This window comes from Asterias rubens, chromosome 16, assembly GCF_902459465.1.
Source record: "Asterias rubens chromosome 16, eAstRub1.3, whole genome shotgun sequence".
NCBI lineage: Eukaryota > Metazoa > Echinodermata > Asteroidea > Forcipulatida > Asteriidae > Asterias > Asterias rubens.
In genome coordinates this window covers 11809378-11836933 of record NC_047077.1, presented here as the reverse complement: position 1 = coordinate 11836933, position 27556 = coordinate 11809378, and the positions used below count along the sequence as shown (strand labels likewise).

The window sequence follows — 27556 nt, the reverse complement described above, 5'->3', positions numbered from 1 at the left end:
TACACAGAAAAGATACAATCACAATGCTTTACAACAATAATGATAAAAGTGCACTCAACAATTAACAATAGAAAGGAATGAGGATGTTTTTTACTTAAAGGAACACGTTGCCTTGGATGGGACGAGTTGGTCTATAAAAAGTGTTTGTAACTGTTTTTTTATAAAATGCATATGGTTGGAAAGATGTTTTAAAAGTATAATACAATGATCCAAACAAGTTTGCCTCGAAATTGCGTGGTTTTCCTTTTACTGTGCGAACTAACATGGTCGGCCATTTAATTTATGGGAGTCAAAAGTTTGACTCCCATAAATGGCCGACCGTGTTAGTCGACGAGGTAGAAGGAAAACCGTGCAATTTTGAGGCATCAATCTAACCAAGCCAATAATATTATTTAAACTTCTTGTTTTATTTTATTCTATTGTTCAAGTATATTGAAATGAAATAAATCTGATGCCAAACAGAAGAATAGGTTTTAGTTTGTTTTAATTTGTAATTTCATGTTGTGATACTTCTGATTGCTTTGAATGTCCAACTTGACTGTAGAAAAACATGTCTTGTTATAGATCTTTCTTTCCGAAGTTGCAGCCGAGTTTTTGCCAACCCAAGTTGGAAAACTATGGCAAGCCATAAATAATGCAAATCAAAAACAGATCTCTACTGTTTGTAACAATGTTACAAATTCAAACATTGAGTTGATTTTGTTGAACTCAAAACAAATAATTACATGTATGGGGGGTATTTTATTTAAATGAAAGTTTGCAGAAAATTATGAGTTTGGTTAAAATAAAACATAGCGTTTAAACTATTGAGTGTTTTTCTAATAATTTTATTTGGCTGTCTATGCCAAGGTGGTTTGTTTATCAACAAAAGAACGGTCTATATGAGAAATTACGTGGTCAACTCTTAACATATTTTGTTTGTAACGAGGACAGACATTTTGTAATGACTGGAAAGGGATGTTGCAAATAATTAATGAATCAATTTACTCAAAAGTTAATTAAATCAGGCCCATTGCCATTTTTAAATGGTTGTTTGTAAAAACTAAGAGAACTTTGGTGTTAGTGTGTAAAATAGACAGACAAAAGCAGACCTAGGGCCTATTTTTGTATGTTGCAATCCATACATCTTCAAGATGATTCTCCTATTTTCTTGAATACCACACTATATAGGCCTAACCTACACAGTTGCCTTGGTTTTGCCTGGAAACATTCCTCAAATGCATGAAAGATATTGTCAAGGAACACGTTTTTCTATCATCTTGTAAGAAATGTCTGTCCATTAATCATCTTGAAGATGATCCCCAGTTCATTACCAAAATACATGAAAATTTGTCTTAAGAAAAATCCTGAAGTGATTTGGAATGTGCATGGGAAGTGAGCTCCACAAAACCCCTAGTTTTTTGTTTACCTCCCATTTGTATAAAAATGTCACAATATTACGACACCATTTATTATGGACAATTACAGACCCCAGTAGTGCAAAAGTCACTTCTCAACCCCCCCCCCCCCGGGCCCCGCCCCGCCCAACCCTTTACCCTCCCCGCCCTAGAGAGGGCGCTGTGCAATGTTGACGGGAAGGAAGGTGATTTTATGGTGACTGACTGAATGTCCACGTTTTTGTGACCAACACTTTGTGTTTTCCATGGAGTTTTCATGGCTTCTGGATGGACCCTGGTTTTCAGCTACTGTGTGCTTTTTGTAGCCACAAACCTCACGAACAAGGTAACTATTAAACAACGCGAATAAGGGCCAACTTGTTGGAACGTGAAGTGTTGAAGTTTGCACTAAATGAATGTCGAGATGAGATCGAACTAAACTTAGCTTAGCATGCTGCTTGTGGGTTGGGTGGGTTTGGGTGAAAACTGGTACACGCGTATACCCAGTTACTGCATGCTGGGTCTATAGTATTAGGTGATCAGTGAACAATATGAATTGAATTGAGGTGTGCAGTGTCTAGTGTACTGTGCTTATAATAACTCTACCTCTGTATGGTTTAATGTTGTACTTATTTTGCAGGCAGCAGTTGGTTTGGTATGGTAATCATTCACAATTACACTGTATGCAGTAACATACCAGCAGTAACACTGTGCTTTTTTACAGTTAATGTAATTTTACATTTTATTTAGCTGTCCATGTATGATGCACTTATCAGTTGCAATCACAAGGGAATGTTGTGGGTTTCAATTACTCCTATGAGTCCTAGTCCAAGAACTACTCCTAGCCAGAACTAGGTAGGTGGTTCATTCCGCTATCATCTCGTTCGTAAAGATAGCGGAACGAACCTCCTAAATTTCCATTATTATTATTATTATAGTCAATAGTCATAGTTCTACTTCTAGGGGGGTAGGAGTATCCAAGAATTATGAGGTTCATTCCGCTACCGAATCCAGGATCGATAGCGGAACGAACTGTCTTATAAAATAATTATTTATAGCTCTAGTAGAAGTAGGAGTATTTCGACTCCTACTCGTAGAACTATGAGGTTCGTTCCGCTATTGTCTTCGGAGACAATAGCGGAATGAACCCCATAGTTCTAGGAGTACCAGTATTCGACTCCTACCTAGTCTAGCCCTATGTTCCCTTGACGGCGGTCTCTAATCCATAAATGTGCCTGGGAACCATGGCCACAAGTCAGGTCAAATGTCTTCTTACCAAAATGCAAATTCTGCAATTTAACAATTTTGTAACAAAATTATTTCAGTATGTCTTGTCAGTTCTGCACTTCACGTACCCAACATTATTTCAAGAATGGCAGACTGCAGTAGGCGCTGTTGTACTGTATGGATTGGCAAGTCAGGGCTACTACAAGATATCTTATGACAGGTTAGTTCTGAAATAATCAATTAATCAATCAGTAGTTTGTGTTTGTAAAATCTGTACATTTTGTGAATGAATATAGGCCTAACTTTTTATTAATTTTTTGTTTAACCCATTGACATCAATAATGTGTGTTAGCAATGTATGCTCGGTACTTTCCAATCTCTGTAAAAAATAAATCACAGGCATATTACTGGGGTGGAATTCGAACCCAGGACCTTTGTAATTCTAGAGAAGTGTCTTACAAACTAGACTGGCTCACCGAGATTGCCCAGTAGCTAGAGGCAGCTCAGCTCGAACCTTATATTTTAGCAGCAGGGGGGGATAAAGAGTATTGGTGTTACATGAATTCTAATTCTACTTCAGCATTGGTTTACTTGATTCACTTAAAACAAAACAGCCTGAAATTTCACTCTAAGGCATTAGATTTCTGATTGTATTAATTTTGTTATTTTGTTTTTCAATTTTATAGATCATCTGTATTGCCATGGTTACCTGCAATGATGTTCTTTGTTTTAAGCATTTATTCTGGGTCAAAGGCACTTTCCAAACTGGTAGGTACACCAAGGATCTGAAAAAATTATAGGCTCAACATTTACTTGAATTTTTAAATAGTTAATTATAAAGGCACTAGACACTTGGTAATTACTCAAAATAATTTTTATAATAAAAACGTACTTGGTAACAAGCAATGGAGAGCTGTTGATAGTATAAAACATTATGAAAAACGGCTTCCTCTGAAGTAACATAGTTTTAAAGAAGGAAGTAATTTTCTACTTAAATATTTGAATTCGTTTTCTAGACCTCAAAATCAGATTTTGAGGTCCCTAAATCAAGCATTTGAACGCACACAACTTTGTGTGACATTGGTGTTATTTCTTCCATTGTTATCACGCAACTTCGACAACAAATTGAGTTCAAAATTTAGGTATTTTGTGCATAATTATGTTAAGATACACCAACTGAGAAGAGTGGTCTTTGACGATTACCATTAGTATCCAGTGTCTTTAACAGACGGTGGCTTCTTATATAGTGCTGAAATCCTTTGTGTATTATTTTAATCTCATGTGTGTCAGTTGTTTCTTTTCTATTTAGGGGAGGGGGTAGGGGTAAAAGGTTGAGGCAAGGCTCTTAGAAGGAGCCCCCTGCCTCTTCCTCGGCTAGGAGAGGTCTGACACTCCTTTCAACTCGATGTTCACTTGTTATAAAGAGCACTCTTAAAAGAAGATGAGATCACATTCTCATTCTACTTTGTGTTTCTTTGTTTGGCTGTCCGCTTGTAAAGAGGTAGTTTAGCCAGTCCCAACAACCTTGTTATAACAAGAGTCGTCTGTATTTTGTTCTTCTCCTATGACCAGGCTGTGCCGGTATTTGTCGCAATCCAAAATATTGTCGAGATTCCTGCGTATTTAACAGATAACTTCTTGAAGAATCACTCAACAACATTAAGTAATAAAGCCAGGTAATTATCCAAATTATGTTTAAAATAATGTGTTTTAATTTGTTGCACAGCCATTCCAAGTGAGGAGTAAAGCAAGTTGTATTGAGGATGAAGGAGCTATAGTCTTTACTTGAATGGTTTCTTTTGTTTGTTGTTTTTTGTGGTTTTTTTTTTCTTTCTTCGTTTTATTTAATCTAAAACAAAACTAAAATCCACTCGTGGTAAGAGGTTACAATACGATAATATTTAAGATGAAAATAACTCAGGGGAGCTGAATGTAGGAATTGATATTCCTCTTAAAACAGTCTAGATTGTAGGATGGGGGGAAGCTTGCACCAGCATGGAGTTCCAAAGATATGCAGGGTACGTGGTATAAAGCTGTTTGAATGGCTCCTTGTAATAAACCTAGAGTTGGTCCTTTGCTCACAGCTTTTACCTTCAGAGCAGTAGTGTAGCTAGGACTTTTTCCCAGAGGGAGGGAGGGAAGGGGCACTTGGAATAACTTGATGACCAATAATGTCACTGTTTAAATTCGACTGTTTATCTTGTGAACTCAAGATCAGGGCTTTCATAGTCCTGCTTAAGCAGAAAACATTGCTTAATGATTTTTTGCTTAGCAGGTTATCAGTCCCAGATGGCATATGTGCCCCCGGTAACTTGGCTGGTAACTTATTCTGGTGAGCATAAACTTGTTAGTGCTAAGCTATTTTGTTTTAGCTTAAGCAGCTTAACTAAAACTTTGTTTTAATCTTTTGATTTTTGTTGCACAGTTTAGTGACAGTGGTGGTTGCTGCAATATTGACTTGGATAACTGATCCACAGGTATGATTGAATTATTTAACAAACAAAAAAATTATTTTATGTTTATATTGGTATATTTTATTAGCATTATCACATTGTAACCAAAAGGTAAAAAGAAAAATATGACAATAATTTACAAGATAAAAACATCAAAGTCTAAGAAGACAACTATAAAACAATAATTATAAACTGGAAAATACCTAGTAAAAATGTAAAAGAACAGAAAAAGGAAATTGTGAGAAACGTGAGAAACGCTTTGAGAAAGAGGTAGATTCAGACTCGAATATTTAAGACACAGGCCTGAAGCCTTTTTTATGAATCTGAAAGCGCAACAATTTTTGCAACAAGGGTGTTTTCTATTTTATTATTCTCTTGCAACTTCGATGACCAATTGAGTCAAAATTTTGTATTTTATGCATTATGCTGGGATACACAAAGTGAGAATACTGGTCTTTGACAATTACAGAAGGTGTCCAGTGCCTTTAAGAAGTCAATGCTCAAAGTTCACTTTGTTTAGAATCCTTGACTTCAGAACTAGATTTAAAGCAATCGCACAGCATCGGTAAACAGTATTGTCCAAAGGCCCACACTTCGTGTATCACAACTTATATATTATCAAGTAACAAACCTGTGAAAATTTAGGCTCAATCGGTCATTGGCGTCGGGAGAAAATACAAGGAAAACCCACCCTTGTTTCCGCACGTTTCGTTCCGTGTCATAACATGTGTTTATAATAAATCCGTTATTCTCAATATCTTGAATTTAATTTGTTTATTTTATGTTTTCTCAAAAAGTAAAGCATTTCATGGAATAATATTTCAAGGGAAGTCTTTCACCATTATCTTCTGTAAACCCTGTAAGTTATTTGTAAATCTGTGAACTTTTAATTTTTGTTCTGTTCAGAAAGTGTCCAATGGCTTTAATAAATGGAACAATTTTGTTTGTATTTATTGATGCAGCGAGATGAAGAGGGACACTATTGGATGATGATTCACGTCTTATCGTCAAGTTCTTATTCTATATACTCAACTGTCCGAGGACCAGCCATCAACCTCAGGTCAGACAATTTCTTTTTATTATATGTAAAGCCATTGGTCCTGCGTGTTGTGCAACGCACGTAAAAGGAACCAGTGCACTTATCGAACAGAGAAGGGGGTTACTTAAGATTAATCTTAGGACTTTTACGACGAGTCCCAACCCTGCACTGTAGCATGTAGACCTATCTCGAGTTAGGACGAGTAACTCGTCCTAACTTAGGATTAATCCTAGCATTTCGTGAAATCGGCTTCAGACCCTTTAAGCTTTTGCTTCTGTTTGTATCTGTGAAGTGCCTTAAAGACAGTGGACACTATTGGTAATTGTCAAAGACTAGCCTTCACAGTTGGTGTATCTCAACATGCATAAAATATCAAACCTGTGAAAATTTGAGCTATGGCACTTCAGAGGGAGCAGTTTCTCACAATGTTTTATATCATCAACCTCTCCCCATGACTCGTCACCAAGAAAGGTTTTAGGCTAATAATTATTTTGAGTAATTACCAATAGTGTCCACTGCCTTTAAGGCCCTCGCATGAGGGACTCTATCAATATGTTATTATAATTATTATTTTTTTACTTCTCTTGTTATTTCAGTGATGTGGAGAAGCTCTTGTATTGCTATTTCTTCAGTGTCATCGCTCTCTTTCCTGCAAGTGTCATTTTAGGTGAGAGAGTAAACATTTTTGTGGCAATAATAAATCATAATATTATGGCAGTGGACACATTGGTAATTACTCCAAATAATTGTTAGCACAAAAACTAACTTGGTAACAAGCAATGGAGAGCTGTTGGTAGTACAAAACTTTGTGAGAAACGGCTCCCTCTGAAGTAACGTAGTTTTCGAGAAAGAAGTGATTTTCCACGAATTTGACTTTGAGACCTCAGAATTATATTTTTAGGTTCCGAAATCAAGCATCTGAAAGCACACAACTTCGTGTGACAAGTGTGTTTTTTCTTCCATTATTATCTTGCAACTTCGATGACCAATTGAGTTCAAATTTTCACAGGTTAGTTATTTTGTGCATATGTTGAGATACATCAAGTGAGAAGACTGGTCTTTGACAATTACCAACAGTGTCCAGTGCCTTTAAAGACATGTAATGATCATATCCACCCTGATGGGTGTTCAAGGCACGTTTACAGACGCAACAAAATCAGTCCTTGAAAACCTGTGACATAAGATTAGTTTTAAGAAGAGATTTGAATTTTGTGGTACAACGACAAGATCTAGAGTTCCACATGCGTGGCGCAGCTGAAGAAACAGACCTGTCGCCCAAGGAGTGTTGAGACTTGGGTTCATTGAGGAGAAATTTGACTCCCATAAATGGCCGACCGTGTTAGTCGACGAGGTAAAAGGAAAACCGTGCAATTTCGAGGCATGTTTGTGTGGACCATTGTATTCTACTTTTACAATATCTTTCTAATCATATGCATTTTATAACAAACGGGTGCAAACGCTTTTCAAAGACCAACTCGACCGATCCAAGGCAACGTGTTCCTTTAATTCATCGTATACATAATTTTTTTTTTTTTCCTCTGAGATGTAAGACGCTATAGAAATGCAGTTGTTATTTTTTTTTAACAAAACAATTGCACACACAAATGTCCTTTATGAGGTTAAAAATTACCAGGGTTATAGGCTACATTTTAAAAGCTTTCATTTGATCATCTCAATGTTTTAAAAACTATTTGTCACCCTTTCTTTTTATGTTATCAGGTGACCTTATGCTTGCAAGAGACTTCCCTCATTGGTACCTGATGGAATTTTATATCGGTTGTTTACTTAGGTAAGTACTGTTCTATTAAAGTTTTGGTTAAGAGCGGTTAAGAGCGCCGAACTCAAGCTCATGTGTTTCTGATCAGCAGAGTCGGGGGTTTGAGTCCCAGTCGTGACTACCTGTGTCCTTAAGCAAGACACTTAACCATGATGCCTCGTCCTTTGGATGGGACGTAAAAACCGATAGTCCTGTGTGTTGTGTAGCACACATAAAAGAACTCAGTTCACTGGGTGTTCCTGGTCTGATTGGCAGCATATTGCGCCGCAGCATCTTGTACACCATTACATGGTGCTATAAAGGAAAAGGTCTCATACATCCAAAGTAGCTCCCACATATATTGCCTTGAAATTATCACAACAAAGCTTATATATGTAGCCTTTTTCCCTCAAAGGTAATTTTTAACCTCATAAGTCAATATTTCAACTGAGGGGGGAACAGACTTTACTTGGGTGTACACAGCTAAAAAATATGAAAAAATAGTAAACGTGGTCTTTTCTGTTCCACAGTGGTGTACTTGGTGCAGGGATGAATTTAACAGGTATCAGCGTGAGGCAGTCACCAGACAAGTCACTGCTTACCAGACTAGCAGTAGCCAATGCCAAGACAGCCTTAGTGATAGCATCCTTGGTTGTATTTGAGGAACAAGCAACTGGTGATATGGCTCTAAGGTAAGAGTAACCTCTTGACCCCAAGCAGATGCAGAGCGCCCCTCTGCAAAATGCGTGTCTACCATTCCCGCCCTTTTGGGGATCAGTTCCTTAAAACCTCTCTATTGCAATGTGGGAATGTCTCAGCCCAAGTCTTTGCCATCTGAGGTTGGAATACTATGGAAAACCATAAATGCAAATCAAAAACAGATGGCCACAGTTTGTAGAAAGGTTACTCAAGTTTACACAAATATGTTGAGTTTGTGGGAAATGGAAACAAATCAGCAAATCATAAGAGATATTTCTATTTTATGAATATCTAAAGAAAATGTAAAATTTTGTCATAATTTTTGTTGAACGATTGATTGTTTTGCTAACATTCGGCCGGCCATTCCAACCGGCTCACTTTGTTTATCAACAAAGGAAAGGTCTATGATTACATTTTCTTTGCCAAAATGGTGTGTTTAAAAAAGGAATTTGCATTGGGACTTAAAGGCAGTGGACACTATTGGTAATTACTCAAAATATTTATAAGCATAAAACCTTTCTTGGTAACTAGTAATGGGGGGACGATGATAGTGTACAAATTTGTGAGAAACAACTCCCTCTGAAGTAATGTAGTTTTCGAGAAAGAAGTAATTTTTCACGAATTTGATTTCAAGATCTCAGGTTTAGAATTTGAGGTCTCGAAATCAACCATCTAGAAGCACACAACTACGTGTGACAAATGTGTTTTTTTCTTTCATTAATATCTCGCAAATTTGATGACCGATTGAGCTCAAATTTTCACAGGTTTGTTATTTTATGTATATGTTGAGATACACCAACTGAAAAGACTAGTCGTTGACAATTACCAATAGTGTCCACTGTCTTTAAAGATTGTTTGTCTTTGCTGTGAAAACAAACTCATTGTTGTATATTTATTTGTTTAACTTTGACACCTTACAGTTTTTAATGATGTCATGGCCAAAAACAACAAAAGGTACCAAAACCCATTAAAAGATCTGGTTACTTTTTATAACACAAGACACAATGTTCACAGATTGACATTAAACTTACATTGTTTGAAGACAATGACAGTAGAAAGCTTATCTTAAAATAATACTAGCTGAGGTGCTGTAGTTTTTGAGAAAAGGTACGTTTTACATGTGTAGCTAAAATAATTTTCTGTCTCTTTCAGTGTGTTCCTCGGAGTCAGTGCCTATTCTGTTTTCTCGGTAACCAAGACAACCAGAAATGCCACCAAATCAGACAAGGACAAAGTTGATCATCAAAATAAAGAGAAGAAGGAGGACAATAAACTCGACAGTGTATGAACTCTGGAATGGACGTGAGAAAAAACTTGCCTTCTTTGTTATACAAATGCTTTTGCTTTGAAAGTATTTTTCTTACAGGCATTGGACACCTTTGGTAATTGTCATAGACCAGTATTCCCACTTGGTGTATCTCAACATATCCATAAAATAACAATGTGTGAAAATTTGAAATCAATTGGTCATCGAAGCTGCAAGAGATTAATGAAAGAAAAATGTGCTTTCAGATGTCTAAAAAAAAGCTTCAGGCCCTGTAGTCTTTAAATATTGAGTGATAATTTAACTCTTTCTGAAAGACTACGTTACTTCAGAGGGAGCCATTTCTCACAATGTTCTATACTGTCAACAGCTCTCCATTGCTGGTTACCAGTTAATTTTTTGTTTTAAATAATGCTAACAATTATTTTGAGTAGTTATCAAATAAAATGTCCAGTGCCTTTGAGTCTTGTTTAATAATAATAATAAGGTTTTCCTTTTTTTTTTTACCCATACACCGATGTGTGTTAGCACTGTATACTCGGTACTTTCCCCGAGTCCTGTGAAAGAATATCACAGGCATGTTACTCGGGTGGGATTCAAACCCACGAATCTGAGTATACAGTGCTAACACACATCGGTGTATGGGTAAAAAAAAAATTTAATATTCTTTATCCCTGATGCAAATTTAACATCTCTTATTAAGGTTTACTTGAATTGCCTTTTTTGAAGGTTACAAATAAAGTTCCAATGATTTGACTCTAATAGTCAGAAAGGAACAAAAATAAGAATGAATCTCATGTAAGGTTTGCAGTTGAACCATGAGTAAATCTCTCGTTTTGAGAAGTGTTGGTTCTGAGAGTAACTGGGCCCAATTTCAAAAATTTGCTTAGCATGAAATTTCTTCCTTGATAAAAACAGGTTTATCAACCAAATTTCCATGTGATTTTCAGGATAAGCAAACAAAAGCTGAATACCAGTAACAGGCACTATGTGACAAATGGAAATTTGGCTGGTAATCCTGTTTAAATCAGGGAAGAAATTTCATGCTTAGCAAATGTTTGTGCTTAGCAGCTCTATGAAATTGGGCCCTGGTGGTTAATGACTCATCGTTATGATCAGTATGCTCTGAGCGTCTTCAGAAGAATGCTTGACTCTGTTGCTGCAATCTTGGCCAAAATGCTTGGGCCACCCATTCCCAATGTTATACATAAAACCCCTCCATGTCCACTTCCCCCTGACAAGAAGCACTCTCTCCCCCGTCCCCCCACTAAATGTTGACAAGAACGCAGAAGACCATGCAATCAGAACCAACATTGAAAGGGGGCAGGGGGGCTTACGAGATATGGCCGGGATTGTAGATGCTTCTGAAGCACTGCCTTGTAGGGGATTAACTGGTAGTGGTTTGGCTCGATGGCGTGCGGAGGCAAGAACAAGAACAGGACAAAGCCTGTTAGGGTAAAATACAATGGTTATTTTGTTTTTCTTCATTTAACATGGTATATGTAAGGTGTTTTGGGTAGAGGTGAGGAAGGGTACAACCTTTTAATGAGGCTGAACATTTTGTTTAGTATCATGTTTAAATTCTTAAAGGCAGGGTATGTGAACTTATGGTTGTTGTCAAAGACCATTATAAAGGAACATTACATAATTGGTTTTGCTACAAAAAAATTGCTGGCAGTTTAAGCACTTAATGTAATCTACCACATACATAAACTAACAAACCTGGGGAAGTTTGAGAGCGATCAGCCAACTGGGTTACGAGAAAATAGTAAAAAAACGATTACACATTTTGCATGACATCGATGCAAACAAAATATGAATAAAATGCTCACTGAGCGATAAACTCCAAACGCGAAGCTAGATAAGTTGTTTCTCATCAAATATGACATTTTAGACAGAAACGTTTAAAGGGATGTTTTCTAGTATCATCATCATTAGGCCGTGTAAGTTTAATGTAAATCTGTGATCTTTACGATTTTGTTCCCTACCAATTATGTAATGTTCCTTTAACTAGCCTGTGAACAGTTTCAGGAAATTGACGGAGAAAAACACCCTCAACTTTTGCATAGAGTTGTTTGCTTTGAAGAGATGCTTAAGAAAAGGTTTCTCAGATTTAAATGTTTGGATGAAACATTTCTCTAAAACTGTGCATTTCTTACTAGCAATGTTGTTTAATATTGACTGCTCTCCAGAGCTAAGAAAGTAAGGTTTACAAGACCATTAACTTTTAGAGTAATAACCAAAGGTAAAGACAATGTGACCTCTGACGTCACTCGAAAACCATAACATGATTCGCGTGCTTACCGCTGGGCAAAACCTTTGTGTTTTGGCAGCCAGCTAGAAAGTGTATGCACAGCATGACTTCGCATCTTTTTGCCAAAGGAAACATGACGTATACAGTGTTTTGTCAACAGAGGGCTGTTTGAATGTTAACATAGGTCACATCGTCTATACCTGCCCTTTAAGGGGGAGGGAGAGAGAAGTGGTCCACATGGTGTCCTACACAAGGTGTTGTATTTCTGTTGATACACAGAGTCTGTAAAACTTGTGAACATCTGAGCCCGGTTTCATAAAACCTGCTAAGCACAAAAAACTTGCTAAGCACACAAAAGTATTGCTTACTGAAACAGGTTACCAGGCAAAGTTACATAAAGTTTACTTTGTTGTAACTGCCCAACTCAGTTTTTGCTTAGCAAAGAAATTTGTCAAGTAGGATTTTCTGCTTACTACATGTAGCTTAATGAAATTGGGCCCTGGGAGGTTCAGGGTCTAGTTGAGGCCCAGGGTCTAGTTGAGACCCAGGGTCTAGTTGAGACCAAGGGTCTAGTTGAGACCCAGGGTCTAGTTGAGACCCAGGGTCTAGTTGAGACCCAGGGTCTAGTTGAGACCCAGGGTCTAGTTGAGACCCAGGGTCTAGTTGAGACCCAAGGTCTAGTTGAGACCCAGGGTCTAGTTGAGACCCAGGGTCTAGTTGAGACCCAGGGTCTAGTTGAGACCCAGGGTCTAGTTGAGACCCAGGGTCTAGTTGGGACCCAGGGTCTAGTTGAGACCCAGGGTCTAGTTGAGACCCAGGGTCTAGTTGAGACCCAGGGTCTAGTTGAGACCCAGGGTCTAGTTGAGACCCAGGGTCTAGTTGAGACCCAGGCCCTAGGTGAGACCCAGGCCCTAGGTGAGACTCAGGCCCTAGGTGAGACTCAGGCCCTAGGTGAGACTCAGGCCCTAGGTGAGACTCAGGCCCTAGGTCAGACTCAGGCCCGCAAGCCATTTTCAGGTATTTTCACAGACATCAACTCTCAACCCTGGCTCAACTAGCTCATTTATTATAATCGGTTGCACATGGTCAATTAATATTAAACGATTTGTACGTTTGTTAAATTATATGGAGATTAAACTCAATTTTTATTTTCATAATTATGCACTGGCTGGTGGTTTGTTTTCCCCCTAGTCCTGACTGTTTTTTATCATACTAGGATAAAAATAGTAATTTTCTATGGTTAATTACTGCCAACAACTTGTGAAAGGTCACTAAAAAATCCATCTTGCCATTAACTGGCCTACAGGCTAGCAACTGGAAAACACCCCCCCCCCCCATGCCCCATATTGAGCACTATACATCTATGATCCGTTCCACCCGGGCTGTAACCAGGAAAATCCCATATAAATTAGGGGGTGGTAGCGAATATAAAAAAAGAATTGAAATTTAAAAGAATTGTTTTGAAAGTGAAGGCCCATTTCGAGCCATTTACTCCTCTTTGCTAACCATTGTTTTAAAATATTAAATGGGCTGTCTTTTTTTCCTTTTTTATTTTCATGATTTTTTGTCGGGCCTGGTTCAACCTCCCTTCATAGGCAATTATAGGCAATCCCACACATCATTCAGAGAGCTCTGGATCATACACCCTTTGATATTACAGCTCTACAAATCTTACTTGGGTCATGACCAATACACTCATACAACATAACAACTTACAAGTGCTGTCTACTACATTACAAATAGATATGTTTGTGCATTGTACAAAATAAACACTAATATTACAGGACTAATATCAGGGATGCAAATCTGTTGTCATTGGATGACGGTGTCTAGTTTGCCGGTGGCCATTGTTATAATGAATGTCTATACACCCAGATGGTGGTACAGTTACTGCAAATTCTCATAACGGGATGTGTGCAAACTGCTGCCATCTCTTTTTACTGTGGACCTTTTTAGATGTAGACCTCTACAGCTTGTTGCGTGGATCATAAAAAGGTAAATAATTTAGGATAAAAATAGCATAGATGTTAAATTTGCATCGGGATAAATAATATTAATGTTGGTTTTACCCTTACACTGATGTGTGTGAGTACTGTATACTCAGTACTTTCACATGTCCTGTGAAAAAAATCACCTGTCTAGGCATGTGGTTACTAAAGTGCTATGCCTGTGTTTTTTTTTCAGAGGACTCGGGAAAGTACTGAGTATACAGTGCTAACACACATCGGTGTATGGGTACAGGACTCAGGAAAGTACTGAGTATACAGTGCTAACACACATCGGTGTATGGGTACAGGACTCAGGAAAGTACTGAGTATACAGTGCTAACACACATCGGTGTATGGGTACAGGACTCAGGAAAGTACTGAGTATACAGTGCTAACACACATCGGTGTATGGGTACAGGACTCAGGAAAGTACTGAGTATACAGTGCTAACACACATCGGTATAAGGGTAAAAACCAAAATTAATATAAAAATATCCTATTTTAATTTCAATCTGGAAGCTTATAGATTTTGAAGTTTATACTGTGCACCTGTACATTTGTGGGTGTTTTTTAGTGTTATTTTAATTGGTTTATTAAAAGATTTCAAACACCCTAGCCAAAGGCTGAATCGTGTTTAAAATACACAGTTTAAAAGAAAACAAGATTTTTAAACAATATACAAAAAACATTTAGAAATACAAAATAAAATTTAAGATACAAATTTATTTGTGGTGCTGTTTTTACATTTTCTTCTGTTTTCAATTTGAAACTTTAATGTATTTTTGGGGGGTATTACTAATGTGCTTCATAGAGAATCATTAACTGCTCTGAAATGCAGTCATGTTGGAGAAAATTCTGCTGAAAACCTTAACAAACAAAATCTGCTTATTTAGGTTGTTACAACTAACAATTTTTGACAGCATATGTTTTCACTATTTCCTCCTGACTCACACAATGGTTTGAACCCAATATTTTGCAGGTTCGTTATTTCATGTATTTTAACAAACATAAAACTAACATCTATAATTATTATAGGCACTGGACACTATTGGTATTTACTAAAATATAATTGTTAGCATATAGAAAAAGAGATAATTTCTCACTAAAATATTAAAAGACTTCATTCATGCCTGAAGCCTTTTATTAGGCATTTGAAAGTGCACACTTTTTGTACAACAAGGGTGTTTTTGCTTTCCTTTTTCTCTTGCAACTATAATGTCCAATTGAGTCCACATTTTCACAGATTTATTATTTTAGTGCAGATGTTGGGATAAGCCCTACACCAAGTTAGAATACTGGTCTTTGACACTCACCAAACGTGTCCAGTGCCTTTAATTTCCCAAGTTTGTTATTTTGATGAATTTTAAGAAGAAAAATTAACACAAAGGCCTATATCATGTATATTTTGCCAGTTTTTTTTATATTGATATTTACCAATCCTCCCTAAAACAGAGAACAGAGAGCGACCACATTTATGGAAGATACCAAAGTGTCTTTACCTAATGGGGGAGGAGTCCTAGTGGAGAGCCAAGAGAATGGAAACTCATCGACCAAACACCAACTAGAGAGAAACCCTGAGGACAGTGAACCTGCTATGGACAACCAGAAACTGAATACAGGTTGGTAACAATGTCTAAAAGATATCAATTATTGTCTATGTGTGGTGTCAACTACTTGTTCTTCTCAAAACAACACTGTTCAGAAAAGAGATTTCACCAGGGCCCAACCTCATAGAGCTGCTTAAGCAGAAAAAAGTTCTTAACAATTTTCTGGGAAGCAGACATTAGCAGGATAACAGTGACAAATTGTACATCAGTAGTTTGGCTGGAAACCATAATCTGGTAAGCATAATTTTGTTATAAAGTTAAGCTACTTTTTGTGCTTTTAGAAGCAGCTCTATGAAATTGGGCCTTGATGCTCAAAACCTCACCATGCAAGGTTTCAAATTTGACTTGTTTCATGAGTTGTGTTGTGTTGTCATTTGTTTTAGCCTTTGAGAAAGAATCTGCAAGGGTCAAACTATAATTTTATTGTACTATATAGGTCCTTTTTATAAGTAGTATGGGCGCAAATTAATCTCGAACTCTGTGTTAGACTTCAATAACTTTATTTTACAAATCTATGTTTTTATAGACTTCGAAATAGATTGACGGAAGCTGTATTACCATGCATCTGAGGGCATTAGGGGCCTACACAAACTAAATCGTGTTTGTAAAATGTTTGGTTGGTAAGCAGTTTGCTTATTCCACTTTCTCACTTTATTTGTAAGTCCCAAATAATCCTAGAAATTGGATGACTGCAAATGATGACAGCAAATGACTCGTACATTAAATTAATAATCTAAAATAGTTTTTTATTTCAAAGTCAACCCCCCCCCCAAAAAAAAAAAGAGATATATAAAAAAAATTGGTCAATCAACAAATCGATAAAACAAATTTACCCAAGCCTCAATTAGTCTCATTAGCACTAAGAGAGGTTCGCGGTTACAACGTCTCATTATATTATTGTGCAACCATTGACTTACAGCTTTTATGCGACAAGGTTCACCATCTGTATTTTTTTGACTTTACAGTAGTCGATGCATAAACAGATGTCATTTCTTTTAGCATAACAATGGATTACAATAATACCTCTTCAGACTAAAGAGTAAATAAAAGATTCGCTAGGAATACATAAATATTGGTAACAATATAGTTAATAGGTTTTGGAGAGGTTATAAACTGTGCATGGATCGCGTGTGTTGGTAGCTGTGCATAATATATTTTAGATAAGGCGCAGGTATCTACAATTTATTTACATAGAAACATATCAGGTGTTTGCATAAACAATTAAAGGGAGGGCAACCTTTGCTAATTGCTCAACAAATTAACTTATGTGATAAAGAGCACTGGGGAGAGATTGATGTTAGGAAACATTGTTAAAAACGACTCCATTTATTGTAGCTTTATAGAGAGCAAAACAAATTTATGATGCTCCTTTCTCAATCCCAGATATGGATGAAAATCATAACAGAGACGATCCATTGGATGTTGCAAAACAAGATGATTTAACACAATCAGTCAAGGCTGACGGCGGACAGGCCAAGACCAAGCAAATCACAAACCACGCAAGCAAACCACAGGAGACCAAATCTTCACAGCTGCGAAATCGCACCAGGTCTGACCCAGCCCTACCCCTAGCACAGAAATTTGGATTTAAACGCCAGGTCAATCTAGAGGTAGTTGCCAACAACCATAAGCCTGAACCTGCTCAGGGTAAAACGACGAAGATCAGAAGATCTCTCAGTCAAAGCACAGCAAGCAGCGATGAAAACTCGGAAAGGGATTTGACAGAGGTGGCCTCCAGCAAAGGTGCGACTCCAATCAGTGATTTCAAAAGTAAAGAACAGTTGATCAGCAACAAGGCTTCTGCAGCTTCCACTGCTCAGGGCTCCGCCGCAGCAAGGCAAGGGTTTGCTGAGTCGCATCATCTCTTTGGTTTATCTGGCCCTGCGAAGAAGACCCCACCACCATCGACAAATCGCTTGAAGACCCAGCAAGCGAATCACTCCGACTCAACACAACCTTATCCAGCGCCTCACCAATGCCCACAGCCCCCCTTATCAGCTGACAAGTACCTGACGCCCCTTCAACAGAAAGACAGACAGTTACGTGAATCGAACTCTCATATTTTGAAATTGCAAAAGGTTATACAAGAGCAGACTGAGCGGATTCAGCACTTTGAGGAAGAGAAGGAGAGAGATTTGGAAAAGTTACGGAACCAGAAAAATGAAGAAATTGAGCTTCTTCTCGATCAAATTAAGGTGAGTACGGTACCATATCGTTCTTCTTCATCATCATCGAGGCTTTAGTTTTTACGCCAGGGCCCAATTTCATTAAGCTCTTAAGCAAAATAACCTGCTAAGCACAGGAAAATTTGCTCAGCAAAAACAGGTTACCAGATAACATTCCATTGAGTTTACGTTGTTGTGACTGGTGCCTCACTCATTTTGTGCGTAGCAGAGAAGTTTGAACAGTATTTTCTGCTTAACTGCTTTATGAAATTAGGCCTGTTGTCTTGGACCCTTGACCTATGGGGCTGCGGCCTGCCCATCTCCATTTAATCTCTTTTATCTTTTCAATTATACCATTAAAATTGGGAGACCACCAACATAGGGCTAGATAGCTCAGTTGGTAGAGCGCCGGCACGTTAAACCGGAGGTCGTTGGTTCAAATCCCGCTCTAGTCAATTTTTCTTTGTTCAACCCAAAATCATTTAAAAATGTACCCAGTCAGTTTCCCTTGTGGTATATTATTTGATATATTAAATTTGTTTTCATATATTTTTGTATATTTAACAGTCATTGGAGCAGGATATTGTGCAGAGAGAACGCACAATAAATGAGCGACAAGAATTGCTTGAAAGCGAGGAACGCACTTCGGCCTCTCTCAAGCAACAAATCGAAGACATGAAGAAAGAATTAGAGGATAAAGAAGCGGTTCATCAACAGAGATACCTGGATATGTATCAGAAGGTGGGGACGAAATTCCGTTCAATCTTACTTTCATTTCAGTTATAAACTCCAACCACAGGAGTGTGTTTTGGCGACCCCAACCAGTAACATTGGTCATCGGTTGAGCGTTTTCGCGTGTTCGGTTGAGCGCGGTGACGATGTTGCTCAAACCAACCGGTAACCGACTTTTTGAGTTGGTTGGGCTTTGGTTAGGGGTCGCCAAAACACACTCCAGGTTTTTTTTTCAGGAGAACCAATTAGAGCAGTGACTGACTCAATTGGTCATGAAAGTTGCATGAGAATAATGAAAGAGAAAAACAACCTTTGTTGCTCAACTTCGTGTGCTTTTAAGATGCATAATAAAAGGCTTCAGGCCTTATAAGTCTTTTACTATTTGAGTTAGAAATGACCTCTTACTTCAGAGGCAGCCGTTTATCAGAATGTCTTATACTATCAACAGCTCTATGTTTTTTGGTTTGTTTTTTATGCAAGTCGCCCGACACACAAGGCCTAAAGCCACTTCAAGGTGTGGGCTACAATTATTTTTTTCAGAGGCCGTTGCCACCTACTCCTAGGGCTGAAACAGTGTTACCCCTTTCACAGTCCATACGAATGTAGGCTTGGGTATCATCAATTGCTTGTTACCAAGTGTATTTTTATGCAATTATTTTGAGTAATTACCAATAGTGTCCAGTGCCTTTAAAACAAAGATACACCATGCCACATATTGAACAGCCAAAGGCAGTGACATTGATCTACAGGCAGCTGCTCTTTCCCCACGATGTAAAAATGCCAACAAACACATTTAGACAAAAACAATTTGATCATTGGCGCCGTCTATGTTTTCTGTTGAAAGTATTTTTTTTTTAGGGGAATAAACGTATACAGCAATTACTGTAGGCCTACATTTTCAGTCTGAAACTGTTTATACAGTGCAAGGTTTACAGTCCCTCAGTTTTTAGGGGGGACTCCTTTTTTGCCCAATCCCCACCCCATGAGATCGAAAAATTCACAAATAAATGGCAGCAAAAGGTCACCCATCCCCACCCCCCCCCCCTTTAAATTAGGATTTAAACTGCCTCTAGCTACCGGACAATCTCGGTGGTCTTGTTGGTATGACACTGCTCTAGAATTACACAGAGCTTTGGAAAGTACTAAGTATACTGTGCTGACATACATCTGTGTATATGGGTAAAACCAAAACTAATGTTCTTTATCTTCTCTGCAAATTTTCATCTATGAATTATTTTCCTTGGACCCATTTCAGGGGCGTGAAGCCCAGCTGATCGACCAAGAGGAAGATCTGATGTGTTCAGCCATTGCTACTGCTCCGACTAAAGATGCTCCAACTCGCCATCTGGTTAAGAGTCTTGAGAAGAAAGAACAAGAATTGGAGAAACTCAGACAGACGTTCCGTGAGGATGTCTACCACAAGAGTCCGCTGCTGGATACAGACTCTGCTGCTCAGGTAATTTTTATTTTTATTTTATGCAAGTTGCCAGACACACAAGGCCTGAAGGTCACTTCAAGGTGTGGGCTACATCTATAGGTCGTTGACACCTACTCCTAGGACTGAAATAGGGTAACCCCTTTTACAGTCAATACAGATGTAGGCTTGGATATCATCCATCAGAAGCCTGGCTGGTAGGAAAGCACTACCTCCCAAATTTTACGTAGCAATGACCGGGACTCGGACCCACACTCTGCTGATCAAACACCAGAGCTTGAATCCGGTGCTCTTAACCGCTCAGCCATGACACGCCACAAATGGGGGAATGGGTGAATACAGGACCCGGGATCATTTTCACAAAACATTCAGATTCATCATAAGATGAGATATTATGGGATTTGATACATTGCATGGTGAGGTATCAATGTATATTTAGTTCACTGTAACACCAGGGCCCAATTTCATAGAGCTGCTAAGCACGAAAATTTGCTTAGCATGAAATTTCTTCCGTAATAAAAACAGAGTTACAAACCAAATTTCTATTTGTTGCATATTGCTCGTTACTGGTATTCAGCTGTTGTTTGGTTATCCTGATAATTACATGGAAATTTGGTTGGTAATCATGTTTTTATCAAGGAAGAAATTTCATGCTAAGCAAATTTTTGTGCTTAGCAGCTTTATGAAATTGGGCCCTGGTGTGTACTATCTATCTTACAGTGTAGACTTGTTCTTCTGAGAACCTGTCTTGCTACTGTATTCTACCACCTTTGAGTAGATTTTCGTAATTCATTTATGGTTATGAATATGTCTAATAAGTTGCGAACCTCATCACTGTAGCTCTCAACCCCGGGAAAACTTGTAAACAATGGTGCTTGCTATGTGAACCAGAAATGTTAACTCCTATCTTCCGCCTTTGTGGGTTGTATTACATGCACTACAAATCCTTGTACACGAGGCCTACGGCTTAATGTCACATCTGAGGGACAAAGCGATGATGGTAAAGCATTGTTTAAAGGCTGCAGCATTCAAGTTCAACACCACAGAAACCCTCTGAAATTTGAGAAACGACTTATGCATGAACTGTTTTTCACAGATTAAAATGTTTTGTTTGTAATTCATTTAAAGAGTGATTACCAAACGATGCATTCCCTTTAAACAAATTTGAGAAATGCCTGTGGCTACATACCACAAACAAAAGACCATCTGGACGTGTCCTAAACAATGACACAAATCTCCTCTGATCAAATGTTACATTATATCGATCCATTCAAGCTCAAGGCAGTTATCATAAAGACCATAGTATAGACCATGAGATCGGGAAATATTGAGTATACAGTGCTAATTAACACACATAGGTGTATATGTGTAAAACCAAAATAAGATAATCTTTTAGGTTATTCAATAAGATTTTTGATTTAATCCATTCACTGCTGTGTTTTAAGGCATACTACTTGTACTTTGGTGGGATTCGAACCAACGACCTTTGCCATTCAATAGAGTTATTGAATATGTTCATTAGACCACCGAGCTTGCAGGCTATAGACTCTGCAAGCCCTGCGCGTATTCTAACTTTTAGGACCATTGTAGTCCCAACCTTATGGAATTTTATGTGGTCCCAACCTTATGGAATTATGTGGGAGAGATTTGCTTGGTAAACATTTTTAGTTTTAATGTAGTTGATGACCATGGAAATAATATGGGTTTTCAATAATTGGTCAACCTTCCTGATTGTTGTTGTTGTGAAGAGAATGATGTATTTGTTGTTATTGTTTACTTTTCGTGCTGATCCAAATATTGGTGCATGTGATAATGATTATGATATCGACATTGGCAACATGCAGGAGATGAAAATAATTTGATAATGATAGACAAGCGGTATTGATGTTTATATAATCATTATGTTGAAAGCAAAAATGTGTACAATCGATAAATTACTTACGTTGGCATTGATATTGGTGCAGGTGTCGATGGTATCAATTATAAATATTGACATTTAGGAAGAGATATTGAAGAGTGCTGTGTAATGATGATATCAATTATTGATGATATCAATTATTGATGTTGATATTTCTTGCAGGTGGAGATCTTGAAGAGCGCTGTGTACTATTACCTAACAGACAAGCAGTCAGATATCAATCTGAGTGTCATGTTATCAATGCTGAGTTACAGTCCAACACAGAAGGCGAATATTATCAGCCATCTCAAGAAGAAGAAACCTAAGTAGCAGGACTTCACATCTGTCTTAAAGACACTGGACACTATTGGTAATTGTCAAAGACCACTCTTCTCACTTGTTGTATTCAAACATATAGCCAGTCAATTGGTTATTGAGGAAACTGATGAAAGAAAAAACACTCTTGTTGTACAAATTAGTGTGCTTTCAGATAGGAATAAAAGTCTTCTAGCCAGAAGTCTTTTATTATTTTAGTGAGAAACTACCTCTTTCTCAAAAACTAGGTTACTTCAGAGAGAGCATTTCTCACAATGTTTTATACTATCAACAACTCTCCTTTGGTCGTTAACAAGTAAATTCTTATGCTAATATACATTTTGAGTACTTACCAAACGTGTGCAGTTCCTTTAAATTGCAGTGAAGACCTTAGGTATTATATTATTTGGTTTGCGGTAACACCATTTGTATATCTACTTGCCAAGTAGATTTTGGTAATGCTTTATAATCTGCTACAGTGAAGTAGATTTTACAGAATTCGGAAGACTTAAGAGTTCTGAAAAGAGCTGTCCTGCTTTTTAACTACTACCTGGGTAGAAGGTAGGGAAATCAGATGGGACTACATGTACTACTAAAGCTTTGGTGGTTCAAGTGGACTTCTTGTTCTAAACTTCACTATCACGGAGTGAGTTCCGTATTGGTCTCAGTCATCGTCAATCCGATGAAGTTAATATATGTCTCAGCCGATTTTCTACCTCCGCCAAGGTAGTATTTTTCAGAAATGAGAGGTCTCCTGAATTATTAATCTGTATTCTACGAAGAAAAACAATCTACCTGACAAGTAGACACACACTGGTATCGCAAACCATTGAAAACTCACCAATGTCTCAAATCCCATTGTGTAGGTAGTCATAGGCTAAAATTAATGACCATAAGAACCTATAGGCCTACAGCTGCATGTTATCTGAGACATTGCATCGTGAGGTATCAATGTATATTCGGTTTTTATAATCTGTTTCACTGTGCTCTCTTAATGTAAAAGAGTGAAAAGCACTCTTTGAAGAGCCATATAAGGACAACTCTTTTTCGAGTGGTCTTCCACTCTTTTAAATTGAAGTTTGCATCTTTTTGAGTGATTTTTCACTCACTCCTGAAGTGAAACCTCTCTAAAAGAGTGAAATAACCACCACTCTTTTTGAAGAGCCATATGAAGGACAACTCTTTTTCGAGTGGTCTTCCACTCTTTTAAATTGAAGTTTGCATCTTTTTGAGTGATTTTTCACTCACTCCTGAAGTGAAACCTCTCTAAAAGAGTGAAATAACCACCACTCTTTTTGAAGAGCCATATGAGGGACAACTCTTTTTCGAGTGGTCTTCCACTCTTTTAAATTGAAGTTTGCATCTTTTTGAGTGATTTTTCACTCACTCCTGAAGTGAAACCTCTCTAAAAGAGTGAAATAACCACCACTCTTTTTGAAGAGCCATATGAGGGACAACTCTTTTTCGAGTGGTCTTCCACTCTTTTAAATTGAAGTTTGCATCTTTTTGAGTGATTTTTCACTCACTCCTGAAGTGAAACCTCTCTAAAAGAGTGAAATAACCACCACCCTGTTTGAAGAGCCATATGAGGGACAGCTCGAAGTGTAAAGAGTGGTGTTTTTCACTCTTTTACATTTAGAGAGTGTGTTTGTATTCTTTGGGAATTATAGGTCCTCCTTTGGAATTTCATAGACTTTATCTCTGCAAGAACTGTCCTGCCCACACTTGAGGATGGAGGTAATAGGCTTGGACTTTCGCCGAGTCAATCGAGGGGACTTTGGTAAGATGTACTGCAGCTGATGATCATGTATAACATATTGAGAAACAATTGACTTCAAATGATTTTATTTATATAATTTTCCCCTTGTTGATTGCTTGTTTTATTTCTTATTTATACACCTAAGGGAATGCCTCTTTTGGTTAGTGATTTGGTTCGCCATTGGGCAATTCCTAGGCTTCTGTTAGCCTTTTGTTTTTTGACATGTCTCTTATTGTTTTCCTGATTTTTTTAAACCATACATTTACTTTTACTGTTGCTGTGTGGTTTAGACTTGTTGATGTTTTTGTGTCCAGTGCCTTTAATAAGAGCTTATAAACGCAAAAAACTTAAGCAGTATTGTATCATGTTCAGACATGTATATGTTTTTCTCATCATTCACCGGTGCATTAAAGGCATGGACACTGTTGGTAATTCTCAAAATAATTGTTAGCCTAAAAACTTACTAAGTAACGAGCAATGATAGTATAAAACATTGTGGGAAACGTCTCTCTCTGGAAGGCATACTAAAGGCAATCATTACCTTTAAACAACGAGGGTTAAAGACACGGGACACTATTGGTAATTGTCAAAGACAAAGACTTCTCACTTGGTGTTTCTCAACATGTGCATAAAATAAAAAACCTGTGAAAATTTGAGCTGTATTGGTCGTCGAAGTTGCGAGAGAATAATTAAAGAAAACGCCCTTGTTGAACAAGTTGTGTGCTTGATTTCGAGAGCTCAAAATCAGATTCTGAGGTCTCGAAATCAAATTCAAATATTTTAAAGAGAAATTACTTCTTTCTCAAAAACTACGTTACTTCAGAGGGAGCCGTTTCTCACAATATTGTATACAATCAACAGCTCCATTGCTCGTTACCAAGTAAGGTTTTATGATGGTAACTATTTTTGAGCAACTACCAACAGTGTCCATTGCCTTTAAAGGGGGAACGACTCCTTCAGAAGTAACGTAGTTTTTGAGAAGGAGCTAATTTCTCACTAAAATAATAATACTAAAACTAAAAGACTTCTAGCTAGAAGTGTTTTTTCCTTCATCATTTTCTCACAACTTCGATGACCAATTGAGCCCAAATTTCCACAGGCTTGTTATTTTATGGTTATGATGGGATACACCAAGTGAGAAGACTGGTCTTTGACAATTACCAAACCTGTACCTTCCCTTTAAATTGTACTTAATATCTTATAAATGCAGTTGATGTACAAATTACATCATGCATTCGGAACAGATACTATGTGAAGGCCAAATTGGCTTCCACGATGTGGTTATTGTTCATTATTGCGATTATTGGCAACAGCTCGTATTGATTTTATATCTAGTTAGAATGCAGTATGCAAAATTTCTCATCATTTGGTAGTCAAATACAATAATAGTGCTATTCCAGAAATTGTAGTTTTTGATTATCTGCCACGTGTAAAAAGAGATCATGTCCGGATAAAAGGGGCCCAATTTCATAGAGCTGTTCTAAGCACAAAATGTGCTTCAGCACGAAAATTACTTCCGTGTTATTTTTACACATGTTACTGGCAAAAATTCCATGCCATATACATTGTTAACTAATATATGCTGTTAACTTAGCATAACAATTGAATAAAGTCTTGGCCGGTATTCTAATTTTACTTTGTTTTAGCTTAAGCTTTGTTACTTTAAGCAGCTCTATAAAATTGGTCCCTGGCATAATTGGTAGCAAGCATAGTGGATAGGCTAGGTATAACATTTCAGTAATGTTTGTTCAGATGTTAATCGCATTGTCACTGCAGCTTTGAGACGGAGACATTAAAAAATATAATTATAATTTTGACTTGGTACAAACTAGTCATATTATGAGATGTATCTAAAAAACACAAACATTATTGCATTAATTGGCCAAATTAAACGCATTTCAACAACTGGAACTGTGCTTTATAAATGCTTGTAAATTGTTATTATTTTAATGGAAGTAATAATTGACTTGAAACGTAGCTAGTCTGAACTAAAATGGCAATGCGTACAGACTGGATGCAGGACTTAAAATAACCGGTGAGTTCACAATGACTAGAAAAAGGAATTGTCGTCTATATAGTTTCTGAATCAAAACAATATTGTTAATATAATTACTTTTATTCCGAGACTTGTATAAGTCAGTTATAAAGTAATTAGTACCCAAATAGTACAAAACTCTTTACAGAAAACATGCTCACTATGGCAATGCAATTCATGTACAACGTTAAGTATTCTTCAAACAAGAGGCCCCCACAAATTGACTCATGTGCAGTTTTGTTTTATTAGCAATTTGTATTTTAAAGGCAGTGGACACTATGGGTAATTACTCAAAATAATTATCAGCAAAAAAAACTCACTTGGTAACGAGTAATGGGGAGAGGTTGGTAGTATAAAACATTGTGAGAAACGGCCCCCTCTGAAGTGACGTAGTTTAAGAGAAAGAAGTAATTTTCCACGAATTTGATTTCGAGACCTCAAGTTTAGAATTTGAGGTCTCGAAATCAAGCATAAGAAAGCACAGAAGGGTGTTCGTGTGACAAGGGTGTTTTTTCTTTCATAGTTATCTCGCAACTTCGACGACCAATCAAGCTCAAATTTTCACAGGTTTGTTATTTTGTGCATATGTTGAGATATACGTGAGAAGGCTGGTCTTTGACAATTATTACCAATAGTGTTCATTGCCTTTAAAAAAAACCGTTTCAATTATCAAGATTGCTGGCTACTATAATATGATCATCAAAGAGAGATGACACTGCACTAATGTTGCCTTTTTGAACAGGTGGTGGCTTTGAAAAGCCAATGTGTCAGGAAATTCTGCCCCTTCCCCCACAATTTCTGTCCCACTCCCAATAAACTGATACATATATTCCAACAGAGGGCGCTATAGGTTATTGGTTAATGGTGTTGTTCATCTTTCTGTTAAATCAATCGTAACTCCCACCTACCTGCCCCCCAAAAAAATATTTGGTCAGGGAAACTATCGGCCTCATCAAAGGCGGCTTTAAAAAAGACAGAAAATTATACAAATCAACAACAGAAAAAGGGAGAAATGAGCTCAATATCTTGTGTTAACCATTGTCCTCTAGAGATCAGTATTTTTTTCATGGCTAACTTTGTACTTTGTTGGCACAACTGGTTTTTCTTGTGAAAGTGTCTGATTAAACAATATCAAACAAAAAGTTGGTTTTGTTTTAGAGTTATTGATAGCAAATTACCAATGTAAAACATTGAATAATGTGATTTCAGGACATAACCTTAATACCTTTATATTTTGATCGAATGGAAGTAGGCCAGCTGTTTGTGACCGCTCTGGGACATTTTTTTTATAAAAAAAAAAGCCATTCACGGTTGCTATGGCCCCACGTCCAAGGGTTTCTCACAAACTCATGATTGAAGATTCTTTTTATTTAGCGTAACGCAGTTGAGACGTTGCCAACTCTATCAAATACAAAATAAAATTGATGCCAAAAGATTCAATTCGAGGTTTTTTTTGTGATCGATCACTTTCATGCCCGAAGATTCCCTTCGGACTCCATGCGGTCAATCACCTTATAACAACATGTCAGAATAGCTTACCTGAAGAGTTTACCAC

At 37.5% G+C, this 27556-nt stretch overlaps 2 protein-coding genes across 3 annotated transcripts; both read left to right on the top strand.

Moving 5' to 3' along the window:
* The first annotated feature begins 1588 nt into the window (after positions 1–1588).
* On the top strand, positions 1589–9987 carry LOC117300938 (transmembrane protein 241-like). The gene is made up of 10 exons (XM_033784804.1): positions 1589–1722; positions 2702–2823; positions 3290–3371; positions 4176–4279; positions 5029–5080; positions 6019–6116; positions 6692–6762; positions 7815–7884; positions 8382–8543; positions 9703–9987. The coding sequence occupies exons 1-10, from the start codon at positions 1654–1656 to the stop codon at positions 9836–9838; spliced, it is 966 nt and encodes a 321-aa protein (XP_033640695.1). The 5' UTR covers positions 1589–1653; the 3' UTR covers positions 9839–9987.
* On the top strand, positions 9768–22409 carry LOC117300937 (leucine-rich repeat and coiled-coil domain-containing protein 1-like). Of its 2 annotated transcripts, none has more exons than XM_033784803.1 (6): positions 9768–9852; positions 15509–15675; positions 17047–17858; positions 18396–18569; positions 19816–20016; positions 22076–22409. In XM_033784803.1, exons 2-6 carry the CDS (start codon positions 15531–15533, stop codon positions 22220–22222), a joined length of 1479 nt encoding a protein of 492 aa, XP_033640694.1. In that variant the 5' UTR covers positions 9768–9852; positions 15509–15530; the 3' UTR covers positions 22223–22409. The 2 variants fall into 2 exon arrangements, with proteins under 2 accessions (XP_033640694.1, XP_033640693.1); XM_033784802.1 differs by lacking the exon at positions 9768–9852 and adding an exon at positions 13497–14063.
* The last annotated feature ends 5147 nt before the right edge of the window (positions 22410–27556 follow it).